At 39.5% G+C, this 24,435-nt stretch overlaps 1 protein-coding gene across 1 annotated transcript in view; it reads left to right on the forward strand.

Moving 5' to 3' along the window:
• Nucleotides 1–24,435, forward strand: part of PLXNC1 (plexin C1) — a 59,019-nt gene that overhangs the window by 14,764 nt on the left and 19,820 nt on the right. Inside the window, exons 2-14 of the mRNA XM_053407414.1 lie at nucleotides 1,693–1,821; nucleotides 2,959–3,093; nucleotides 5,425–5,525; nucleotides 6,579–6,693; nucleotides 8,099–8,246; nucleotides 10,419–10,494; nucleotides 12,998–13,085; nucleotides 13,197–13,259; nucleotides 17,935–18,071; nucleotides 18,594–18,773; nucleotides 20,817–20,904; nucleotides 23,685–23,885; nucleotides 24,011–24,202. Coding sequence (XP_053263389.1) covers nucleotides 1,693–1,821; nucleotides 2,959–3,093; nucleotides 5,425–5,525; nucleotides 6,579–6,693; nucleotides 8,099–8,246; nucleotides 10,419–10,494; nucleotides 12,998–13,085; nucleotides 13,197–13,259; nucleotides 17,935–18,071; nucleotides 18,594–18,773; nucleotides 20,817–20,904; nucleotides 23,685–23,885; nucleotides 24,011–24,202 — 1,653 coding nt within the window. The remainder of the gene's footprint in view (nucleotides 1–1,692; nucleotides 1,822–2,958; nucleotides 3,094–5,424; nucleotides 5,526–6,578; nucleotides 6,694–8,098; nucleotides 8,247–10,418; nucleotides 10,495–12,997; nucleotides 13,086–13,196; nucleotides 13,260–17,934; nucleotides 18,072–18,593; nucleotides 18,774–20,816; nucleotides 20,905–23,684; nucleotides 23,886–24,010; nucleotides 24,203–24,435) is intronic.

The raw sequence follows: 24,435 nt of genomic DNA on the forward strand, positions 1-24,435 counted from the left end.
CGTTTCTGAATGTTTTCCGTTTTGCTGTATGCTGCACTTTGGTTCCTTTGGAAAGAAGGAATGTGATTGAAATTTAATTAATAAATAATTATTAAACAACACCTTTTTCCTAAAGGGTCCCCTTTGAAAAACATGCGGTCCCCTTGCTTTGCATAAACTCTCTTGAATTGAAGATTTGACTGTCTTCAGATGGTTAACTCTTGTAGGTTCCTTTGCTCTTCCCGTCACATGAGCAGGGACACAAGCCAGCAAGCCTAGTTAACCACAGCTTCATGTTACATTCAGTTTGAACCAAGGAACTATGGTTAATGGCTCCCAACATTTGCTTCCAAATCCTGGCTTGTTTGAAAGGTGTTAATCATAGCTATCAGTTTGGACATAAAAGGAAGCTATGATTAACTGTGACTTCCTGGTCTGTTTACCAGCTGGTGCTAAAGGAGGGGTGAAATGGGAGAAAAGGGATGCATGAGAGAATATTAAGCTCCTGCATATCATAGCTTCTAAAGCAAAGATCATGATTTCTGAATGGGGCCCATCATGCCCAGTTAAATAAGTGCTTATTGTCGCAATTTTTAAATATGCTTTAAAAAATATCAAATTGCAGCACAGTTTTTCATTTCTTTGGTTTTTGGCCTTTACATTTTCCTGATTTTATAGTTCAGGTCCCCACCTAATTGTTTATTTGTGTTTTCAATGATTAACTGATGTAATTAAACTGGTCTCCACCCCCATCGCTCAGCCCGGACACTGAGGTCCAGCGCCGAGGGCCTTCTGGTGGTTCACTCACTGCGAGAAGCCAAGTTACAGGGAACCAGGCAGAGGGCCTTCTCGGTATTGGCGCCCGCCCTGTGGAACACCCTCCCATCAGATGTCAAGGAAATAAACAACTACCTGACTTTCAGAATACATCTGAAGGCAGCCCTGTTCAGGGAAGTTGTTAATGACCAATGTTTTAAAATATTTTTAATATTTTGTTGGAAGCCACCCAGAGTAGCTGGGGAAACCCAGCCAGATGGGCAGGATATATGTGTGTGTGTGTGTGTGTGCGCGCGCGCGCATGTGCCTGTGTGTAAATAAATAAATAAATAAAATTATTATTTATTCCTCCTTGTGTTACACTCTTTCCTGTAGCTTCCAACATGTAATCTTTAGCTAGGTTCCCAGTAAATATCGACTAAAGAACATGGTGCTGTAGTTGTACAGTTAAGGAACAGCTAAACTCATGACTGATGAGAAGTTTGCCAGAAGGCATAGCTGTTATCTGTATGAATGCTTCCAGTGTTCAAGTAATACATGCTGTTTGTTTCCTGGTTTTTCTCTGGTCTCCTGATTCATACTCTGCTTTAAAACATGACATTTACACCTAAGATATTATTATTTCTCATCCTGATAGGAGAAAATTGGAAACTTCACTTTAGGGCCGTATTGGGGTGGTCACGTGAGTTCAGGAGAAGGCTAGAATCATTCTCGTAATACTAAACTGTGGTCTAGCATTGTATCTAAACCGACCCATAAGTTGCCAAAGTTTTGCAAGAATACTGTACTGTGTGGAGCCCTGCCTTAAGTGCAATGCTACCTCCCATAAAGAAGCTTTCAGCAGCAAGTTAGAGTTAAGGTAGCTTGAAAATAATAAGTTGCATATTTGATAAAATGATGTATACTCATATTTTGCTTCTGTATTTGATTTTTCAGAACAAGATAGCTTGGCCAATCAACAATGCAACTTTGCTGAGCCACTCCGATTTGGTGTCAGTTTATGCCACTGTGGTTCTGAACAAGATTGTTTTGTTTTTGGGAACAAGAAATGGACAGTTGCTGAAAGTACGTGGCTTACGGTTTGTTTCATGGTTTATCTGATGAATCATTGTGGTTGCAGTGGTTGATAGAAGCTTCTTGGCATTTTGCATGTAAAAGTGCTACATAATTGCTATATTGGCAAATACAGTTGTGCCTTGGTTTTTGAACAACTTAGTTCTCGAACATTTTGACTCCTGAACGTCGCAAACTGTTCCAGTTTGCAAACTATTTTTGGAAGCCGAACTCCCAGTGGAAGCTGTGCTTTGGTTTTCGAACGTTTTGGAAGTTGAACGGAGTTCCGGAACAGATTCTGTTCAACTTCCAAGGTACGACTGTAACTTCTCTTCTTGTATAATATTTGAAAGATGGTTCCTTTCCCCCCAGTGGCTTTCTACGTAATTAAACAATGCCTTCTCCCTAACAAAAATATATGTTGGCCTTTATTCAACATTTCCTTGGATCAGTTTTCAGTGAAATAACTTAAATAATGTAATTTCAAAATAAGTTTTTAGGTTGTTTAGTTTATCTAGCTTTCTGAAAAGCTTTTATTGCTGTCATCTTACACTGTTTTATTGTATGTACTTATTGATTGCTTATTAGCCCAAATAGGGCTAATATAGCTATACAAAGCAGCTGAGGAACCAAACACGTGAGGAGAAATGGAGGCATGCAGTCCAGACATTCTGCTTCCAACACATTACCTGTACACAGTTGAGACCACTCTGTGAGTTTGAGGATGAATCTGCCTGTATGATTTTAAAACCCTGTGCAATCAAGGTTTTAAACGGTATTTGTTAAGAATAGCTGACCAAATCGAAAACATACAAATCCTGATCATTAGTCACTGAATGTGCATTCAAAATAGGTCCTTGTATCTTTCTTGAGATAATAGTAAAAGAACATGTTCTCTTTCCAGGTAAGAGTATTTGTTAGATTATCCATGCAGTTTGCTTCTTATCTGTTCATTTGAGGTTCTGCTTGCACAGTGGGACTTTTGCTTCCACCTCCTCCACCCAGACATGTCGTCCCGCCTCAAAAAAAAATCTGTTCCAAATTGCTGATGATGGGGAGGAATAGAGGAACCATAGCGTATTCAAATAGGGCAGATAAATTTGCCCATGATAACATGATAGTGGTTCTTTTTGTTTCCTGTGCTTTTAGGTTATTCTTGATGAAAACATGAAAGCAAATTGCCCAGACATTTTATATGAAATTGAAGAAGAAACACCAATTTTTCACAAACTTGAACTTGACCCTGTGAATAAAGATTACATCTATCTACCATCTGGTAACAAGGTGAGCTAAGAGCAGCAGCCAGCACAAATAGTACTTCTGAAGTTGGCTTTCAGTCATCTGGCAAAGTCCTTGTTAACTGAAGCCCAGCAGCCTACTTTACTTTTGGGTTGTAGAACAGGACCCTGAATATGAGTAGGTCTGATTCCTAGTCAACAGAGATTCTAAACTATGCAACTGACTTGATTAGTTCTGTGTAACTTTAGAGATTAGCTATCGCATCATTTTCTTAGTGTTCGCAGTTGCGTAATTGACTTACATTGTCTTACGTGAGTGTAGAGACTTTTCAGAACTGAGTTGATGGAAACAAGAGAAAACTTGTTGATGGCATCAAAGTGCACACCTTCATATGATCTCTCTCTCAGCATCTCTCATTTATCCATTGAATTCAGGAAGCACCGGTAAGCCTTTGTGAGGAATGTTTGGATGGTTGATGAGTAATCACCACACGTGAGATTTCCTTATTGGAAGAGAACTCCTTTCAGTCTCTGTTCAGATTAGGGCATTAATGCATACATGGCTCACTGTTGCATGTGCTTGTTTGGGCACTTTTATCCACACAGGTACTTTCAGTCTTACGGCTCCGAAAACCATCTCCTTTCTTGTGCACATTAGTGGGTGGTACTTGTTAGGGTGCATGTAGGTGTACTATGTAGTGTTGTCTCCTTCCCTCAAATATTATCACTTCCCTGAGGTCCATTGTGGATATGTGTGCACTTATTTGCTTGCCTGTGTATGCACTTTTTTTTAAAGTACAAATCTGGAATATAAGTTTTTCCAGAATTGCGCAAAAGTACAGAACTGTGCAAAAGTAATTTTTAAATAAAGTATAATACTCCAAGCCAGATAAGATTAGGAATCATTCATATGAAAGACTCCTACTTCATTTCCTACCTTTTCCTTTGCCATCTACGTGCAAGGGCAATTTATATATTTTAACATAGCTGCTCTCTGAAAAACAGCTGGGTTAAAAATAAAAATGCCATGAACATGTCTTTGGGGCTGATGGAAACAAAATGGAAGAAGTAAAGGCAGCAAAAGAAACCATCCAGTGAAATGTCACCACATGTTAAAAGCAATGACGCTTCCCACATGATAAGCTTCAGAGGAGCCACATTTTTGTATTGCATTTTCTTCTCCTATTGGATTATCGACAGATTGGCAAATATTATGTCGCCACCAGCTGTCTCCTCCTAGTCAAGAAGAGTGATTGGTTGTAGAGAAGGTTTCTTCATGAGCAAAGGACTACCGAGGTGTAGCACCCTCCTTAGGAGAAGGATTCTGCAGAGATGTCTTGAGAGGCTGCAGCTGTGCCTAGGGTGGGATTCTGGTGCCTCTGGTTTAAGAGCCTCAGTGCAAGGCTGAGAGAACTGCTGGAACAATGGCTTGCTAACCAACACTGTTTCTTGCACCTGATCCTGACCGTCTGCTTACCTGGACCTTGGGTTCCCCTCAACTCTGTTAAAATCACTGCTTGTCTAGAATTGGACCTTGGATTGGCTATGGAATTTGCAGCTGTCGGTCTGCAATAGCCATGGTTATCTGGAAGGCTACTTGCAGCCTGGGACCCAGCTAGAACAAGACAGAAAAGAAACTTAATTTAGCAAGGGGAGGTGCAGGCTGCCACTTGGATGAGGAGGACGCTGTATGTACACTGCAAAAGTGAGAGACGGAGAGGAGCAGCTTCAAATCCACATTAAACTCCGGAGTGGAAGAGCCCACATTGGCATTGCCAAGAACACACTTTAGCATCAAAGACTTGCAGCAGGATTTAATAGGATTAATAGTGGAGTGCAGTTGCCCGTAGCAATCTCCAGCCAGGCAGAAATGGTTATGAGAGACCGCACTCCTTCCAGACCAAAAACCACGTTAACAGGTGTGCAGAAAGTTGGTGGTTTTAAAGTGCTGGAGGGCAACCACACATTCAGCAGCCTTTCCTAGAAACGGAAGTTTAGAGACAAAGGCTGTAACAGGCAGGGAATCTGCATGCAAATTATTTTTGAAGTCATATGCCACCCTGTTGGCTCTGAATTTAAGTACAAGTGAGCACAGCTGGCAAAGGTCTTGTCAAAGGTCCAATCTGCAAATGATCTCTTCCTATACACCCCCAAATTAGCAAAGTGGTATGATGGATCCAGGGAAGGTTAACTTGAAGTGACATGAACAGCAGAAGGTTGTTGCAGTATTGTAAGACACTACTTTGGATTCCGTTTTTTCTTTAAGTTATTGATTTGCTTTTCTTTCTATTTCCTGGGTTTATGGAAATTATTTTACGTTTTTGAAAATGTTTACTAGAAACATGCAAGAGTGATTTTTCCCCCCTTTCTATTTTAGATCTGGAGAACAAAGGTTGCTAACTGTAGCAAGTATATTTCCTGTAAAGAATGTTTAACTGCCATGGACCCCCACTGTGGATGGTGTTATTCATATAACAAGTATGTATTTTTGCTTCTTAGGCTCATATGAATAAATGCTTCATTATTGGTATTTTTTCATTCTTGATACCTTGATACCACAGTTGTTTTTACAAAGTCAGCTTGGATCAGTTTTAAGTCTGCAGTGACTCTTCCTATAATGACACTTGCTAATAATATTAATGTAAAGGCAACTCAAGCTTCTCTCTTAACCTTCCCAGGATATTTGTGTTAGTATTCTAACTGGGCTAAGACAGAATCCTGGTGCCAAATAACTTTGAAATTCTAAAACAACAAGAAGACCATAACATTTATTTATTTGCTTTAAAATTATCTTTTTATAAAGTTTGAGCAAAAAAGAGCGATAAGACACAATAGTGTCAAGCCAGTAGCCGAGCAGTAAATAAGAAATTAGTGTTTTAGCAATTAAAGCTAGCATGCAGTAAGACTCTTCTTAAAAGGACATCTATAATTGTGGTTATAATTATAGTTAGCAGGTATGAGATATTTGGATAGTTGCATTAAGTTCGCATACCCTATTTTTAATTTGAAATTTGAGAAAGACCATAATGATATATTCTCATAAGATTGAAAAAGTCATAGAGTGGTCCCAAGGAAAATAATGTAAATAAATGTTATTTAACACCAACTCTCAAAACTCATATCTACTCTGTGGCTTCGAGGGGCAATGGCATCATAAGCCATGAGAAAGAATCAATGGGCGTGACTGGTTTTTTATGGTTTTAAAGACAGAAATGAAGCAACAATAAAGTGAGAAAATCTGATTAGGTTAATCAGTTCTATCTCCTGGAAATTTGCATAGTTAGCCAACAGGGTGGACAAATTGATTGAAAGGAAATGATGGAATAGATGTTCATTGTTTGATGTATCTTTTTTAAAGCTAAATATCTGGAACATGATTTCTCAGCCTATTAAGAGCTGAGAAGGCACTTTAGAAATGTCCAGTCAAGGTGGCCACAGTTTGGCTAAGAGATACAAATAATGCAGATTTTTATATATAATTGAAAGAGATTTCTCTATTTCTCTCATGCATATATTTGGATTTTTCTTCAGCTGCACTTTAAAAGGCGAATGCCCAGTTTCAAATAACATAATGAACTGGACAAGCATTCCATATGGAACAGATAAATGCCTGAAAATCTACACATCTAAGCATTACAGAGGTGAGGTATGTTAAACATCATTTTCATTTCATTTATGGTATAACTGTACTACTTAATACATCGTTTTTACAAATGAGAGAATTTAACTTGGCAGTGCTGAGCTCTCTCAGTACTCTGGTCTGACTGAAACATAATAGTCCAATCCTATGCTGCTTATACCTTTCTCCTGGTGTAACAATGGGGTTCTTTGTGGGCAAACCTGGATAAACAAAGCCCTATTTATTTTTATGTACACAAAAGCATGTATCTGGCCCAGTCTTCCATGTTTGACATTCTCTGCAAACCATCTCTATAGACAAGCAGTTCATCTTACTTAATGAATCCAATGTATTTGGCATACTGGCAGAATCCCAGCCTCCCATACTTGCAGATCACAGTGTGTCAGTTTACATGCACCCAGCAGGATGGGGACCCCTAACCGAACTTCCTTGGGTGGCTCCAGTTGTTTGGTGCCTTGCACAAAAGGAAAGGCCAAGCTGTGAAGGTGCAGGTGACGCCTTGTTAGAGCAATGGTGATGTCTTCTGATGCTCCCCGCTTTCTGCTTGGAATGGTTTTAGATCACGTTGCTATAATGTGAAGAGGTTAATGGTTCCCTCATGCTGGATATGGATTCCTGTAGCCATGCTCTACCTCTGAGGTGTGACACTGATGTGGAAAGAATACGGACATACTTTAAAACAAGCTTTGTTAATCTCTTGAAGTACTCTCACATGTCCGGGTGGACAGTCTGCCTGAATCATTGATTACTGCAGTGTGTAGGGAAAGTAGAGAGAAGCCAGGTTCACTCAGTGGGACAAAAAAGAAACACACGCTATTCTGGCTTCTGTTGGTAGTATTATTCTCCCATAATGTTGGCTCTTCAGCATCCTTGTGGGTGACAAATTGAGAGCCAGCCTTGAGCATAATGCTGTTTTCCCTCCTGCCTATGAAACTATTTCTCTTCTCTCTCTGTTGTTAGTCATCATTTAGACATACTGATATGGTTTATGGTTAATGCAAACCAGGAATCTTCTTGACCATATATTGAAGCTAAGGTTTGAAGCAGATTTACAAACACTGGTTGATATGAATTCTGGTTTGCATTAAACATGGTCTACATGTGTAACAAATCATCATCATTCTAGGGAGAGAAGGAAGTGGGAGAATCATTCTGTATAAATCTCATGGCTTCCTAGTAGGAATCATTGGGTGTGGTGAATGGAGTTGGGCAGATTGCAGCAGCTCCTGCTATTCAGCCAATTAAAAGTTGCCTGTATATTTTCAATTGTTTCTTGCCATTCACTTTTTATCTAATCTTTAAGTAGCCTATCAACATTTACCCTGAGAGTTTAACTCTGATTCTCTTGGAAGTTCCTCCAGACTATCATCTAAGAGGTTAAGAAATCTTATCAATTTTCTCATTCCTTTAGATTTCTGTAACTGCAGTTGGAAATTCTGAAGGGCCATTCACTTGCAGAGTGATAGATGTGAATACCAAAAAAATTCTTTGTGAGAATGTGAAGGAAGATGTCATGAACTGCTCTTGTCACCTTAAGGCTGCTGATCTAGTTGGAAAAGGCAAGTTTTCTTCATATTTTACCTACAACACCTGGCATGTATTGTTGTATGGAATGTGTGAGGATATATGTAGCCTGGTTTTTAATTACTGTGCTTGGGCGGAGGGAGGATAAAGCCGCGTTGGTTCTGAAAGAGGAAGCTTTGAAAGTGTGTTATGGATTGCTGTGGTTGGATGTTGGAAAAAGGAAGAGAGGTTGGCCGTTGTTTGTGGTTGGTGTAAGCCTGGCTACTATTTTATCATGTCACACTTGTCAGTCTTTTCTTGCGTGTGCAAGATTGGGGAAGATGGTCTTAATTGTCTGGCACCAAGATGAAGGCCACTTCCTGAAAACAGCCCTGAATCCCAAATCTTGTGTTGACAAGATTAGAGCATTTGTGTGTACGTTTTCAACTATTTAAACTACATTAGGGAAAAGTTGCTATAGAAGACCGAAGACTAATTGTCATGCAAGAGAAACGTGACCCATGTTATCAGCTCTTTGGAAACTCCACTGAAAAGAGCAGCATAAACAGAATAAATAATTAAGTAATACAATTATCTGTGGCATAACCTCTTCATTTATGTGGGCTCTATGCATGGGTATCTGCAGGAAGATAAAGGGGATAGCCTCTTCACTCAATGAATCTTAATCAACATATTCCTGGCTTTCATTTTTTTAAAGTAAAAACGTAGTAAGTTTCTGGCATTTTAGAATTTGACTGATGAGTTAGACATTGCAGGCACTATTCTCCTCATTTGTTTGTGAAAAACTTACCTGCTTCTTCAGACATTTTTTATATGATTTGGCATTCCTTTAAGACATATTCAGCAGAAAAAATATTTTCAAGATGTCCCTTGTCACTAGCATGGCAAATCTGGAACTATAGTTGATGATCTGATGAAGTTGATAGCCTTTACTTGGACTTTGTTATTTTAACTTATGTGCAACTACTCATTCCACATGCCTATTTTATAGTTCTGTTTTTTCATGTTTTAATTTTAATCTTGGGTTATAGTTGTTCTCTCTATTTTATACACATTATAAAACGAAATAATAATCACAAACTTTACAAAGAAGAAGAAAAAAATACTAGCCGATCAGTGGCAGAGCTTCATGCTCTGGCACCAGGGGGCGGAGAGCAGGCAGGGGTGCCATCCTGGGGGCGTGGCATGCATCCTGGGGGCGTGGCATGCCACCTACAGGAGTGTGGCACCCAGCGCAGGGGGGGGGGCAACCGCGATGGCACCCTACTGGGATCGCACTGCCGGGGGCGGTGTGCTCCCCCCCGCACTCCTTTTCCTCTGCCAGTGTAGCCAATGAAATTTAAGAAAGGAGACCTAACCAATTAGTCAAAGAGAAGGCAAGAGTAAAACACCCATAATCAAAACCCTTGATTTATTGTTAATCTTCTTCTGTTGGTATTCCCTGGTAAATAAGTGATTGCTGCTTCATAGAAAACAATTTGATTATACAAGATTTTAAGGTAGCTGTGATTTGGGACAAGTGTGCCAGCCCAAGAACAAAAGATAACAGCAAAGAAGGAGTTCATGATTTTTCTATCACAGATATAATAATAAAATAACGTTTTATATGAAGTGAGTTTGTAAATATTTTAAAAATTACTCTGCTAATGCCAGTGCAGATAAAGTCAATCAATGTTAATAGCTATATTGCAGAGGGCAGGACTATGGCTGAGATATTATGGGGAACGCCAACCCTACAAAGCAGCCCAGACTTGTTACACCCATTTTGTTGAAAGGAGGGAGGAGGCTGTGTTTTTTAAGCTGTGAGTGGACTGTGAAATTGATTGTAGGAGGAGTACAGTTAAAAGCTAGAGGGGGTGAAGGCAGCTAGGCAAAGAACTAAGACTTTCAGCAGTGAGTGGAAGGAAGTTCCCTGGATGCCATATTTACTCATTGAGAAACAACAGGTGGGTAGACCTGACATACATGTTGCTCAGGGACCAAATCTAACTAGGCCTTGCCATTGCAGAGTCACCAGCGCTGCCAGAAATTGTTGACCTGTTCTCTGATGCTAGTTATGTTTGTCTATTTATTTGGAGCATTTTCTTTTCCGTCCTTGGAAAAATTCCTGGGGACTCTCTTGTGTCTACTTTAAAATCAGTTGTATCCAAATAACTCATATATATGCTTGTACCGAATATATCAAAATGTTTTCTTTTTCTTTCCAGTTGCTCAAGTATTACTCATCTCTGGTTCACAGACTTTATCAGAAATATTTAAATATGACTGCTCATTCGAGAAAACGTAAGAGATGTTTACATATCTTTTTGTGGGTTGTGGAACAGCTTCTTTAGGGTGCTTTCACATTAGCATGTCACTCTTGAATTGTCACTCTTGGTTCTCTGTACTGTTACAAGACATCTACACAGTATCATCATACATGTGTTATCTTGTATTCTCCCCATGGTACTTTCACCTCTTTTGAAACTTTTTTGGGGGATAATCAATTTTTTTGGAAGGAACAGAACATATCTGTAGATGCAGTGCTAAGTTGAAATACTCTTCTGTCTTTTTGAAGGAATATGGTTGTAGATCAGTGATAGAGTACACCCTTTGCATGCAGAAGGTCTCAGCTTCAGTCACTTATATCTCTGGGTAGGGCTTGGAAAAATCCTTTTTGAAACCCTGGAAAGCTATTGCCAATCAGTGTAGGACCAGCCTTCCCCGCCAGATGTTTTGGTCTACATCTTGCGTGATGACCACAGGCCATATTGAGTGTGGCAGCTGGAGCTGAACATCTGCACAGCACCAGATTGGAGAAGACTGGTGCAAACAATGTCAGTGGTGATCATTCAGGCAGCTGAGCCTATTCCCAGGTCTCTACTTTTCAGTACATAGACGTTGCTATTTTTAGTAATTTTTTTTTTATAGTCAAAATAACATCTTCACCCTTATTTTAAATCTAGGTAAAGGTAAAGGTACCCCTGCCCGTATGGGCCTGTCATGTCCGACTCTAGGGTTGTGCGCCCATTTCACTTAAGAGGCCGAGGGCCAGCGTTGTCCGGAGACACTTCCGGGTCACGTGGCCAGCGTGACGAAGCTGCTCTGGCGATCCAGCACCAGCGCAGCACACGGAAACGCCGTTTACCTTCCCGCTTTAAAGCGGTACCTATTTATCTACTTGCACTTGGGGGTGCTTTCGAACTGCTAGGTGGACAGGAGCTGGGACCGAACGACGGGAGCTCACCCCGCCGCGGGGATTCGAACCGCCGACCATACGATCGGCAAGTCCTAGGCACTGAGGTTTTACCCACAGCGCCACCCGTGTCCCTCATTTTAAATCTAGATTTGTGTAATTATACCATGTAATTAAACTATGTAGTGCAAAATGTTAAATAGATTAAAAAGGATGACACTGCTTTTCTGGTTGGTGCCATTTCAATTAGCTTAAAAATTATTAGCACAGTAGCAGTTAAGGAAGGGGAAGCTCCTTTTGGTAAACATGAAAGTGTGTGTGTGTGTGTGTGTGTGTGTGTGTGTGTGTGTTGAAAATAAACATCCTGATAAAAAGGTATGCCACCTACCCACCTACATAGCTGTATATGACACACAAAAGTATGGATGATGTATAACAGGATGTACATTTTTTGCAAAGTGTGAGACTACCTGAAGAGTCTTGCCATTCTGCATGTAAGGTAGAGGAAGTGCAGTCTTTATATAACACTTGTCAGTCTGGAAGCAACCTTAGCAATGAGTAAGCCTTATGGGTAGGCTTGTTGTTTCGCTTGGAGCTATTATTAGCACATAGATTTATAACCGTACTTGGTCCATGATACATTCTTTTGCTGAAGCATCACTTTAGATCTCGGCTCTGTTTCCCTGAACTCATAGCACTCATAGCCAACCTCCAGATAGTGATGAAAAAGAGCCATTGTGGATTCTGTTGTGCATTAACTCTATCTAAGCTACTGTGTGCTTCACACAGAAGCGTATTTTCCAGAATTGAGAAGTTGGTGAGTAGGGGGGCAAGGCTTACTTTCCTAATTAGTGCAATAAGGCTTGCCACTCATGACTCCTGTTGTGTTAACCAAAGGGTTGTTGGAACAGCTCCATAACAACCTCTAGTCCCAAGGCAAAACCCTTTCAACGGATTTAGTTTTAAGTGAGATCATAGGGATGATGGAAGTTTAAATAGCAAGGAGGAATGGACAGTGTGATTTTTTTGCACAACCACCTTAGCATAACATATGACCTTTACTTCAGATGGTATGAGCCATCTACTTTTGCCAGCAGTTGAAGTAATGCTATAGAAATGAACCACTTCACTTGCCATGTTCAGAGGCAGCATGGCACTGAATTCAGTCACTCAAAATCAACAGCAAAGGAGGACTGTTGCCTCCATGCAATGATTTTGGACTTCTCAGGGGCATTTGGTGGGTCACTTTGGGAGGCAAAATGCAATGGTCTTTTAATCTAATCCTGCAAGAGTATCATTATGGAGCATTGCTTTCCCATGCCTAATATGACAAAGATGCCCTTGAAGTTCTCCTGCTGATCCAAATTGACTTTACATGTTACAATTAAATTTCCAAGTTTTCAGCAGGCAGTATAATATCTGAATTGTAGAGGACCAGCGTTCTGAGTTACTGAGGCCACTATATGAAAAGCCTTAGCTTGAGTAGAGCTAAATAAATATTTATGACATGTAAGCCCCCTGGTTAAGACCTAGAATTATATACTGACACACCTTCTCTGCTGGATCTCACCAATCCCTGCAGTTGTGTAAACTATTATTTTATATTTCTAGATGTTCAGAATGTTTGTCTCGTGCTGGTTGCACCTGGTCTACTAGAGAGAAAAAATGTGTCTCCTCTACCGTGACTTGTACACAAAAGGTAATTTTTCTGGCTTGTATTGAATTTAAATCGCTATATGGAAAGTTTTTTATTTGATGAATGGTGTTTTTTAAAAAAAATATTCTAAGGAAGTGCTTTCATTTTTTTCAGGTTGACTGTGATTCAATTACTACCAGTGCTTCAGATGGGAAAGATATTTCACAGAGACCAGAGGTCAGCAGATATTCTGAAACTGATAAGTTATAGCACAATTGATTGGGAGGGGAGTTCACTCATGTGTTAACACCATCTCCGCCTTTTCCTATATTGTATCCAGCTCACTGTCAATCATATGCTGTTTTCACTGATGGCAAGGGTGAAGGAGGCAGAAGACTAAAAGGACATGGTGGAAAATAAGGGGAAGCATTAAAGGGTGATGGTTGGCAATTGGACACACTAATTCCCCCTTCAGTACAGGACCTTTATGAGCTCCTGTAGTCCTTTCCCAAGTCCAAGCTCAGGAGAATTCCACTGGCTTCTCTAGTTTCTCTTGCTTATGCTATGAAATGCTTTGCATAACTCATAAGACTAGTAGCAGTAGCAACAATGATAGTAAAATACCATGGGATGTTTGTGTTGCCTTCGCTTTCCACTGCTGAAATATAGATAGTTGAGATTTGTGTGTGTGTGTGTGTTTCACATTTTCTGCTTTTACCCTTTGTACTCATGGGAATTTGTGCTATAATGAATAACAATGCTGTGTTTGGGTCAGATACCACAACGCTATAAGAAATCAGTAGTTGTCATTTAATATAATTAGTGGAAGGATTTCATTTCACAGAGTTACCCTCTGGGTTGAATTCTAATCCTGTTGGATCACTTTTCTCCAAATCTAGCTAGCAAAATGGCTTGATCAAGCTTAAAAAACAACAATACAGAGCTGAATACAGTACATACATACTGCTGCAATTATCTGCTGTATGTGTTTTCCTCTTCAGTGATTTGGGATGATATATACTTAGGAACAAAAAACAGTCAAAATGTAGTTTTTATTTTCTGTGTAACTGTAACTGTGTTTTCCGTTAAACTTTATTGGATAGCACAGGTGTTGCCCAAAGAGCACACTGTTGTTTGAGGGAAGAACTACATTGCAATATGCTAGTGAGTTGACTATATTATTAGTACTGAATAGCATAAATTAAGTTTTGCAATTCTTGGTTTGTGTATTTTTAGGCAATCACCATAGTTTCAATCTGACTTAAACATGTTATTATTGAAAGTGTCTATTTCCTTGTTCTCTTCTACCCACCACCAAATCAGATTTCTTTCCTGTGCTAAACTGATAAGCCATTATGCATTAGATGGTGCTGAAACTGTAGAAGCAAATGTTGTTTTGGGTGGAGTGAATTGAACCAGAATTGCTTCTTTTAAGAAATGGGGGGAACTGGAGGGTTTAATCAAACTAATCTCTGAGCTGGATGGTAAGATTTCAACCACAAGAACAAGGAAAGGGGGGCTGTTGGGTATAGGAGACTCACTGAAAATGGTTTCCCTCCCTAGTTTGCTGGCAGAAGACTTATTAACTGCTTGTCTCACCCCACTTGGTACTCCCATAGTACTTCAGATTTCTAGTTAATACGGTGGCAAATGCAGTGTTGCTGCCTGACCAGGCATGGCAGCAGCCAGCCAGCAAGGCACTGACCATCAGGTGGGGGCCTCTGAGTGGCCCATTTGAAGCTAGCTTTACAGAGGAAAGTCCCATGCTGTGATCCTGCTGGCCAGGGGAATTCACAAATGGCCGGCAAGCACCTGTGACCTGGTTGCTGGGGATGGTAGCAGAGAGTGAGGGGCCGCAACTTCTACCTACCTGGGAAAGGGCTGAGCAGCCATTTACTACCATACCACTTCATTTTAAATATGATTCAGTATCTTTAGTTCTCTTTTTATACCAAAATAACAGTGAGGTCAGCGAAAATGTATCTAATCTTAATCCATAAATATCTTTTTCTTTTTTTTTTTTGGCTTAACGTTATCACATTATTAGTATCCAAAGAACTTCCTGAAGTTTTCCCATAGGCCTGTGCATTCCCAGTAAAATTGTTTACTTTTTCAAACTTCAGAGAGCACTTTTCTTCCTCTGCTGTTTAGAGCACTGTGCATTTTAAATTCTTCTCAATTTCAAACCTAAATTGTTTTGTGGAATTAGGTGGGACTTGCAGTTCAGGAAACAGAAGTCCAAAGCCATCAGTGTTCATATACGAGTATAGTCCCCTGCCTAGAGGAGCTTACAAAAGAATATTGTGATATTTAGCTTGCTGTTTTGCTAATTCTTATGGAAACCGAACATATTCAGCAGTGTTAACGTTTGTGAGAGATGCATATCAATAGACACATATCAGATTGGACTTCCTGTTGGTAGCTTTAGCTTTTCAGCAGCAAATGCAATTTAGCAACTAACATCAAGGTTAGCTACTGTTGCTGAGTCCTTTTGAAATATAGATGAAATATTTGGATTAAAAGACTCATGAAGGAAGAAACAAAGAACCAAACTAATAATTTATAAACTTTTTGTGTCGTTCAAAAGAGGGCTCATGCAACTTAAAAACATTAATTATAGATATTGCTATGAAGTGTTCTAGGAAGAGAGCATCAAATGCATTGGTTTCCAAACAGCTCCTGATACTGCTTAGGACTGTTCTTACTGAACTGTATTAAATAATGTACTAAGCTTTTTTTCCAAGATGTGATCTTTGTTCTAAAGAGAACTCTCTTTTTTTTATTTGAAATAAATAAGTGCATCATGGAGAAATCTACCTCTTAAATTCACTTGTTTTTATGGAAAGATATTCTTCCAAAAGAGGAGTTAGAAGATTTTTATGACACTAGATGAACTAGTAAAAAGCACTTGCAATATGTAATCCCAAATCCCTTGATGAAAGAATAATTATTCTTTGAAAAAGAGATGGTTACTCAACCCCAGCAGTGTTTGCGGTGGGGTTAATTTGTCCATAAATCTATAAATTCTCAAAGGCTCTGGAGTTGGTAACCTGAAAATAAATGAAAATCCAATGTGCTAACAATGTAATCCAGGATAAGAAATACTCAAGCATTACAGGTACATATATTAAAAAGTCACTTTAATGTGCTTGTTAAATCATTTTTCCAAATGTGCATGGTCTTGTAGGGGGCGGGAATTAAGTAAAAAAAAATGCAAAGTTTGTAGTATTTTTAATTGTTTTGAGGATTTTAAAATTATTTCAGGGAGCACATCTGCTGTGTTTTGAAGGAAAAGACTTTGTATGTGCCTTGTACTTTAACAAAGTACAAAACCTTTTGAGGCTGCGGAAGAGTGTAGAACATGAGATGTTAATTTCTTGTTTAATATGAACTTAATACGTTTTTGGAAAGTGTTAGCTTCACCAGAAGTAAAGTCTGATGGCTATGAAGGATTGTTACATTGTATCCAAGTATACCATTAAATTTGTGCTATGATTTGTGCAGTGCCTATATTATTCTCATGGTGATTTTACTGCAATGCTATTTTGTGGGTATGAGTGTTTTTGTGTTCTCATGGAAATCTGTCTTTTAGGATTTCCCACTCTGTTTAATGGAGGAATCAGAGCCTCCGTTTAATTTCTTGGGGTTGTTGCTTTTTTTTTTTTTTTAGTGTATGTGTGTGTACGCCCTGGGTGAATGGCAGTACTTTTGAAACTCTGTGGAATATATGTTCACAGATAGATATAGATGTGAATGTGTTTTAATAAACATTTCCAAATTATTGTTGTTCTTTGGATTTTTAGCACCAACACATAAGTAATGCTAGCTATATGCAACCCAAAGCATGCCAGTCATACACCGTCCTCTTCTTCTCTCTGGAATAAGTTCTCCTGCCCATTTTTTGCTTGCCTTTGGTGTGTTTTATCATTACACCTACATTGTCACTATCCAGGTTATTCAGATTCATGGGAACGGTGGTTGGCATTAACTATGGCACATACGGGACACTAAACCTTATAAAGGCTGACAAGGGATGAGAGGGGAAATTCATGGGTTACCAAGGCCAGCTCTTTGACCACAGTTTGTTGGGGCAATAATTTATTTTAGCTGGCTTATACATCAGTTTATATTTCACCAAAAAAAATATCTTAAGCAGTTTACAAATTCCAACCAAAAGAAAACAATATACAAAAATACAAATTCCATATTCAAAACAATACTACCAATACCATAAAAACAATTCCACATTGTAATTAGCAGAGTTAAATGTAAACATAAATAAGAACCATAAAAGCAAATCATATACAAAAACATCCAAATGCAGCATAATGACATATCATCATTAAAAGATCTCAAATAATATTATAAAAAGCACATAATACAATCACTGAAAATCTTTAACCTACACATTCACTCTGCCCAAAACTAATATAAACATGTAGCCCAACAGTCTTCTTGTACCCAGTGGCGGAGCTTCATGCTCTGGCACCGGGGGGCAGGGCTGGCGTGCGTCCTGGGGGCGGGGCATGCCTGCAGGGGTGTGGTGCCCAGGGCGGGGTTGGCCACGATGGCACTCCACCGGGATCGCGCTGCCAGGGGCGGTGCACTCCCCCCCACTCCTCTTCCTCCACCAGTGCTTGTACCCATCATTTCATCCCCTCCATTCCTTCCTATCTTCCATCTGGGCCAATATACTGTAGACTTATGTCTCCACCAGGCCATAGGCGCTTGTGGATTTGGTTATGCCCTTCTATCTTTTGTTTTTATATTCCATCCTGGAGAATATGAAAACCAATGGAAATTATGGAGCATGGAACAACACTTAATATCTACCCATTAACAAGAAAGGTACAAGTTAAACATGTTTATAAGTGCATGACTGGATACTGAAATCTTACTCTGTTTCCAACAGCTCATGCACATTACGTCCATTGAACCAATGTGGATATCAACATTAGGCAGCAGTGAAATACTAATCAGAGGAGAAAACTTTTCAAATGCAGATGTTTTGATGGAAATGACTGGAACCAGTAGCTGCAAATCAGAGGAGTGAGTAAAAATACAATCAATTATTTTATCTTTGAAATTAACACGCACTTGTACTGCATAGACATTTATCCTGGAAATGTTTGGACTCGTGATTAAACTATATAATCAAGATGGAGCCTTTTAACTGCGTGATTTAGACTTGTTTATTCACACTGCACTAATGTTCTCTTTTGTCGCATTAGTTCCAAAAGTGAAACTTTCGTAATCACTGTAATAATCCCAGTTGTTTTAGGTTGTCCTCCTATTGCTTGGTAGATAGTCTAACCTCTATTTCCCCTCACTAGATTACTTCTATTCTTATTTTTTAATTTTCCACATCTGTGAATGGAATTAAAAGCAATGTTCATTCTTAAGATGCTTTCTTCCTCTTCTAAATCACATTACAATATGAATTTTGATTGAATCCTTGGGCTTCGTATGTTGTTAATTTTGAGGTCCAGTGAGAGTTGGCTTGCAAATTGCTTTAAAATTAAACAGCATTTGGGTTTGGGGAGAATTTGAGAGATGTTGTTCTTTTTTCAGAATATTTGTCACTAAAGTGTTAAATCGCACACACATGAAATTCTGTTTACCACCAAGTCGCAAAGAAGCCAAGAGCATATGTATAAAGAAAATTGGCTTTCCGTGTTCACTCCCTGTGACACTGTCTTACGTCTCTCTCCCTGCATGTACTGGAATATTTCCAAATGTCACCTGGAAGAGGTAATCTTAAATTATTTTACTTCTTATAAAAAGTAGTACATTGAATATGAATGTGAAATAGTTAACTTAGTATCATAACAGACCTTACTGTCTCTTGTAGATCCTTCAGTTTTATAGGGTGTGGCTGGGCTTTGAGATCAGATGTTCATGGTGCCATACCAGTACATCCATCAGATCAGCATTCATTCATTCATTTACATTTGTATACCGCCCTGTACTCGTAGGTCTCAGGGTGGTTCACAACATAAAATTACAATTTAAACAAACACAAAATACATAAAAACATAAAAAAGACAACCCATTAATGCCCCCTTCCACAACACATTTTAAAAGGGCATTAGATGTCAGTCAGCCAAAGGCCAAGTTAAAGAGCCCAGCTGCACCCTTACCTGGACAGGGACAGGCTAACTGCTCTGTTAACCTCTAGGTTAGATTACTGCAATGCATTATAGGTAGGACTGCCTCTCTAGTTTGGAAAATTCAGCTAGTACAGAATTCAGCTCACTAAATAGGTTAGTCACTGAGGAAGGCAGTTTGAGCACATTACATCAATCCTGGTCTGACTGCACTGGCTACCATTTAGTTTCTGGGCCCAATTCAAAGTGCTGGTGCTATAAACCCTTAAATGGCTCAGGACCGCAATACCTCAAGGACCGCAGCTTCCAGCCATCACCCCTCTATTACTGTCCATTCTGGGTCGCCCATCCACTGTTACAGTGTCCATTCTCTTGGCAGATCAAGATGAACAAGTGACAGCAAAAGTTACAAGGTTTCTAACCGGGGCAATTAGAATAAGATCCATTATTTGACTATTGATCCAAACCCCCAAAATGCATTTTATGTAATTAACTGTTTACCTTTATCCTCTGTATACTGCATTTTTTTTTATTGCTATGGCTGGTGGCTGATGCAAATAAAGATTGATTCATTCATTCATCCCAGCCATCACCACTCCCATGAGTGACTCCCATACCATTTCAGAACCACTGCTGAAGAAGTCCACTAGGGAAAGGGAAGACAGCTGGTAGTCGTTATGCTAAGAGTCCATTCAAACCTTGTAGTAGAATTGTAAGAGCTAAACATTCTTATATATGCAGTGTGTGTATTGGAAACCTAAGTAGAAAAATGAAAACCAGTGGTCTATAGTTGTTAGCTTTAAATCCTACTGAAATATGTGACGAGATCCTACTGGAGATTACATTGCTTACATGTCATGCTAGACAGACTCCTAAAAGAGGTGAACAATCACAATCAGTATGGATAGGAATTTTGTCAAGAGAAGGCAGTGTACTGTAGGATCATACTGTCATACGCATGACACACAAATACTCATTCCTTAAGCCAGGCTTGAGATTGACATTTGTGTTTGTGAATAAATTTACTTTGCAGTCATACACTGAGAATAGTAGTTTTTTATTTATTGTGGGGTAAGAGAAGGAGCTGTGGGACGTGGGTGGCGCTGTGGGTTAAACCACGGAGCTTAGGACTTGCCGATCAGAAGGTTGGCGGTTCGAATCCCCGCGATGGGGTGAGCTCCCATTGTTCGGTCCCAGCTCCTGTCAACCTAGCAGTTCGAAAGCACGTCAAAGTGCAAGTAGATAAATAGGTACCGCTCCAGCGGGAAGGTAAACGGCATTTCCATGCACTGCTCTGGTTCACCAGAAGCAGTTTAGTCATGCTGGCCACATGACCCGGAAGCTGTACGCCGGCTCCCTCGGTCAATAAAGCGAGATGAGCGCCACAACCCCAGAGTCGGTCACGACTGGACCTAATAGTCAGGGGTCCCTTTACCTTTACCTAACAGCAGGAGGCAGTGGTAGGCAGGAGTGCCTGGCGTTTTCTGGTCCATGGGATCACGAAGAGTTGGACACGGCTAAACAACAACAACAAAATGTCTTCTGAGCTGCAAACTTGATTATTATTTTTATTTGTAGTTTTTGATTTACTGTGAGGTAGAAAGTTTTCTGAGCTGCAAACTTGTTTTTTTAAAAAATTTGAAGTAGACCCAAGTTCCAAGCTTATTTCCTTTCCCTTTTTTTGCAGTGGAGGTCGCAACATGACTATACGTGGGAGACATCTAAATGTCACAGAAATGGTTTCTGTTTTAGATGGAGGGGGACAAAACTTGGCAGTAAGTGTTGTGAACTCTCCTCCCCCCCCCAAATGTTGGCTATATTAATTATAAGTGCCACAATTCTGCAAACTGCCATAAAAGGTAAATGAGTGCCTTCCTGAAAAGTGTCATGATGTTTTGGTCCTGTATTATTCATATACTTTTTCAGTAGATAATATTGCTGGAACTTGCTTCCCTTTCCCACCCCCCTCCCTTTGGGGCTTCCAATGAAGGATAAAGGCTCTCTTATTTTGGAGAGTCTTTGCCAATTTGATTACCTTTTTTTTTTTTTGCTGCTATTATCATTTGAACTTACATAGCTTTGCTGATCAATAAATATTTCCTGGGCTGCTTACAAACAAACAAAGTACAATGATGAAAGTACACTGTTATAATGATTAACTGCAACAACAACAAAAAAACAATAAAAGGCAGCAAATAAAAAATCGTTACAGGGCAGAGCATGCGTAAAACGGCATGGATTTATAACGCAATTAAAAAGGCTGAGTGAATAAAAAAATCCTGCTGCCAAGAATGCTATAGAGAAGGCTCCAGGGGAGCAGCTGCACCACAATTTTGCCTGAATTCCTTCACAGCTTCAGTTTTATCTCAACTTTCAAATGACTGGCTTGCTGGTGTGTATATCTAGCTCCCATTATAAAGCCCTCTCATGCTTGCTAGTGTTCAGCTAAATGGGGAGTGTAATGAACATTAGCAAGTCATTGGAAAGATTAGGTTCAACTGGAGCTTCCAGGGAATACTAGCATGCTCAAATCACACCCCCCCCCCAAAGTGCATTGTTTTAATGTACATGATTTTTGGTGCATGAGGCATAGTGGATGGGAAGAAACAAAGCTGTGGAAGAAGAGCAAACAATCCATGTTCTGATTCTGAAATTACAGAAATTATTCCAGATATTACATGACAATTCCTGTCCACAGCCAATTACAGTGGTACTACTTTAGCTAATGGGGCCTCCTGCTGCCACCGCCTCATGATTTCTGTTCTCATCCTGAAACAAAGTTCTTAACCTGAGGTACTATTTCTGGGTTAGCGAAGTCTAACCTGAAGCGTCTGTAACCTGAAGCGTCTGAAACCCAAGGTACCACTGTATTGCAATATTAATATCATTAGAGACTGAACAGGGGAAATATGTCTACCCCTGCGTAACATTACAGGCTTGCCCCATTTATCAAGCATAGGATTCCTTTTCAGGTAGTAAAAAAAAATATGCAAGGCTGTACACAATCTGTATCAAATATCCAAGTTCTGCAGAAAGGAATTCAATTGTTCAAATACAAAAAAATTAGAATTGTCATACAGTTGGTTAGCTATAATGCTTTATTCTGAACTTAACCTGTGAGAGAAAGTTTGTTTGGGGACCCATGCCTGCACATGTGTAAAAGCTAAAAAAACAGACACACATATAATTGTTGGGATTTTATACTAAATACCAGATTTTTACACAAGTGTATTATCACCAAAGTTTATGGGCCTTAGTCCAGTTGTCTAGTGGATTGTGATGTGATTGGTATTTATAGCTTTAAATGCAAGTAAGCTGCAGCTTTTAGACTGCTTACTCTGCAGAAATAAATGAGCTTATTGTAGGAGTAAGAAATTTAAGGTCTGTACTCCACCATAAGGTTTGAATTCAGACTTCCGCTTAGTGGAGTTCCAGTCATGCTGGAGGAAGCCAGTTCCTCCTCCCTGCCCCAGTTCTGAAAACCATCTCCAGAGTGTTGGGTGACTGTCCAGAACAGCATGAGAAATGGGGAAGGACAGTGGGAGGGGGGAATTGATGAAAACAGCTGACCTATGTTCCATTGGAGAAGCTCCATTGGATCTCAGTTGCTTCTGTGAATGGAAAGAGCCCTTCTGTTCACACAAGTGACCCCCTGAGTCCACCACAAAGTGTCTTAATGTAGGCTTGGCATATGTCAGAAAAATCTAGACATTTCCTGGTTTCTGGGTGTAAAAATGGTGTCAGGAGGGAGTTTTGCCAAACTGGCAAAATGTTAGGGGAAAACCCGGCTGTATGGCAATGGAATGGGGGGGGGGGAATCAGCATAAACAGCTCCAAAAGCTTAAAATCACTATTTTGGGGGGAGGCTTCCAAAAGAAAGCGCAACAAAATATGGCAACCCTACTTAAGGAATATTGTGTACAGTGGTACCTTGGTTTACAACCATAATCCGTTCCGGAGGTCCGTTTGTAAACCAAAACAGGTTGTAACCCAAGGCGCGTTTTCACCAATGGGGCCTCCAAAAAATAATTGTTCGTAATAAAAAAAAATGGGTTGTAATCCAAAAAAAGGTTGCAAACCAAGACATGCACTTCTGGGTTTGATGTGTTTGTAATCCAAAATGTATGCAAACCAAGGTACCACTTTATATGAAAATATTAAGTTAAATTAGGTTCCATTCCATGGAATTCTGTGATGTAAGCATCATAACTGTGCATAGAATTGCAGCCAACACATTGGCTACAATTTAACAATGTGTACTATACAGTGGTACCTCGAGTTAAGAGCTTAATTTGTTCTAGAGGTCCGTTCTAAACCTGAAACTGTTCTTAACCTGAGGTACCCCTTTAGCTAATTGGGGCCTCCCGCAGCTGCCGCACCACCGCGCGATTTCTGTTCTCATCCTGAAGCAAAGTTCTTAACCCGAGGTACTATTTCTGGCTCAGCAGAGTCTGTAACTTGAAGCGTCTATAACCCGAGTTACCACTGTATACAATTTGGCAGTGCTTTATAGTTTTCTCATTTCCCCCCCCCTTCCCTCTTTTTCTTTTTCTAGAAATTTACATGCCGCAGTGACAGATCTGAGTGTAATTTTACAACACCAGCTGTTAATACTGAGAAAAGTAATGTAAAAGTTGTTTTAAAAGTTGAAACGAAAAATATACCTTGCATTGAATTTCGATATGAACCTGACCCTGAATTTATTCACTATGAACTGACAACTGATCTGCATCCTGTCTTGGAGTTAAAAATACATGTAAGATGCTGGTTTGGGTTTTATAAAGAGAAAACACAAATCTTCTATTTTAAACATTCATATGCTAAATTCTTTGAATTTGGTGCGTATTTCACACTTCATAGTATTTTCTCATCTCTTTCCAGAAAAAAAACGATGGGTTAAATATTTCTAAACGTGAGATTGATGTTTTTATGTCCTGCATGGCTGCTGAGAAATTGCTAAACATAACTTTCACGGTTCAAAATATTTCGCAAACTGAAAGTCGCAGCACTATTTACTGCAGAGCCCAACAGACATCCAATGACAATATCGATACATCCAGTGTGAAGGTTTATGTGAGTGAAAGCTTATGGGCTCTATATTTTTTCTTATTACATGTGAATATACTATTTAATCTAACATAAAACAAAGAAGAAAATACTGCCATGGGATTAAATAAACAAAGAAACATAAGTACTTTATAGTCTTAACCAAAAATTTTAGTTCTTTAATTAATATATTATTCTCGGTGTGACATTCACAGTTACCAAATAGCAGTTAGCAATGATAAAGACAATACCTTAACTTC

The sequence above is a fragment of the Podarcis raffonei genome, chromosome 10, assembly GCF_027172205.1.
Source record: "Podarcis raffonei isolate rPodRaf1 chromosome 10, rPodRaf1.pri, whole genome shotgun sequence".
Classification (NCBI taxonomy): Eukaryota; Metazoa; Chordata; class Lepidosauria; order Squamata; family Lacertidae; genus Podarcis; species Podarcis raffonei.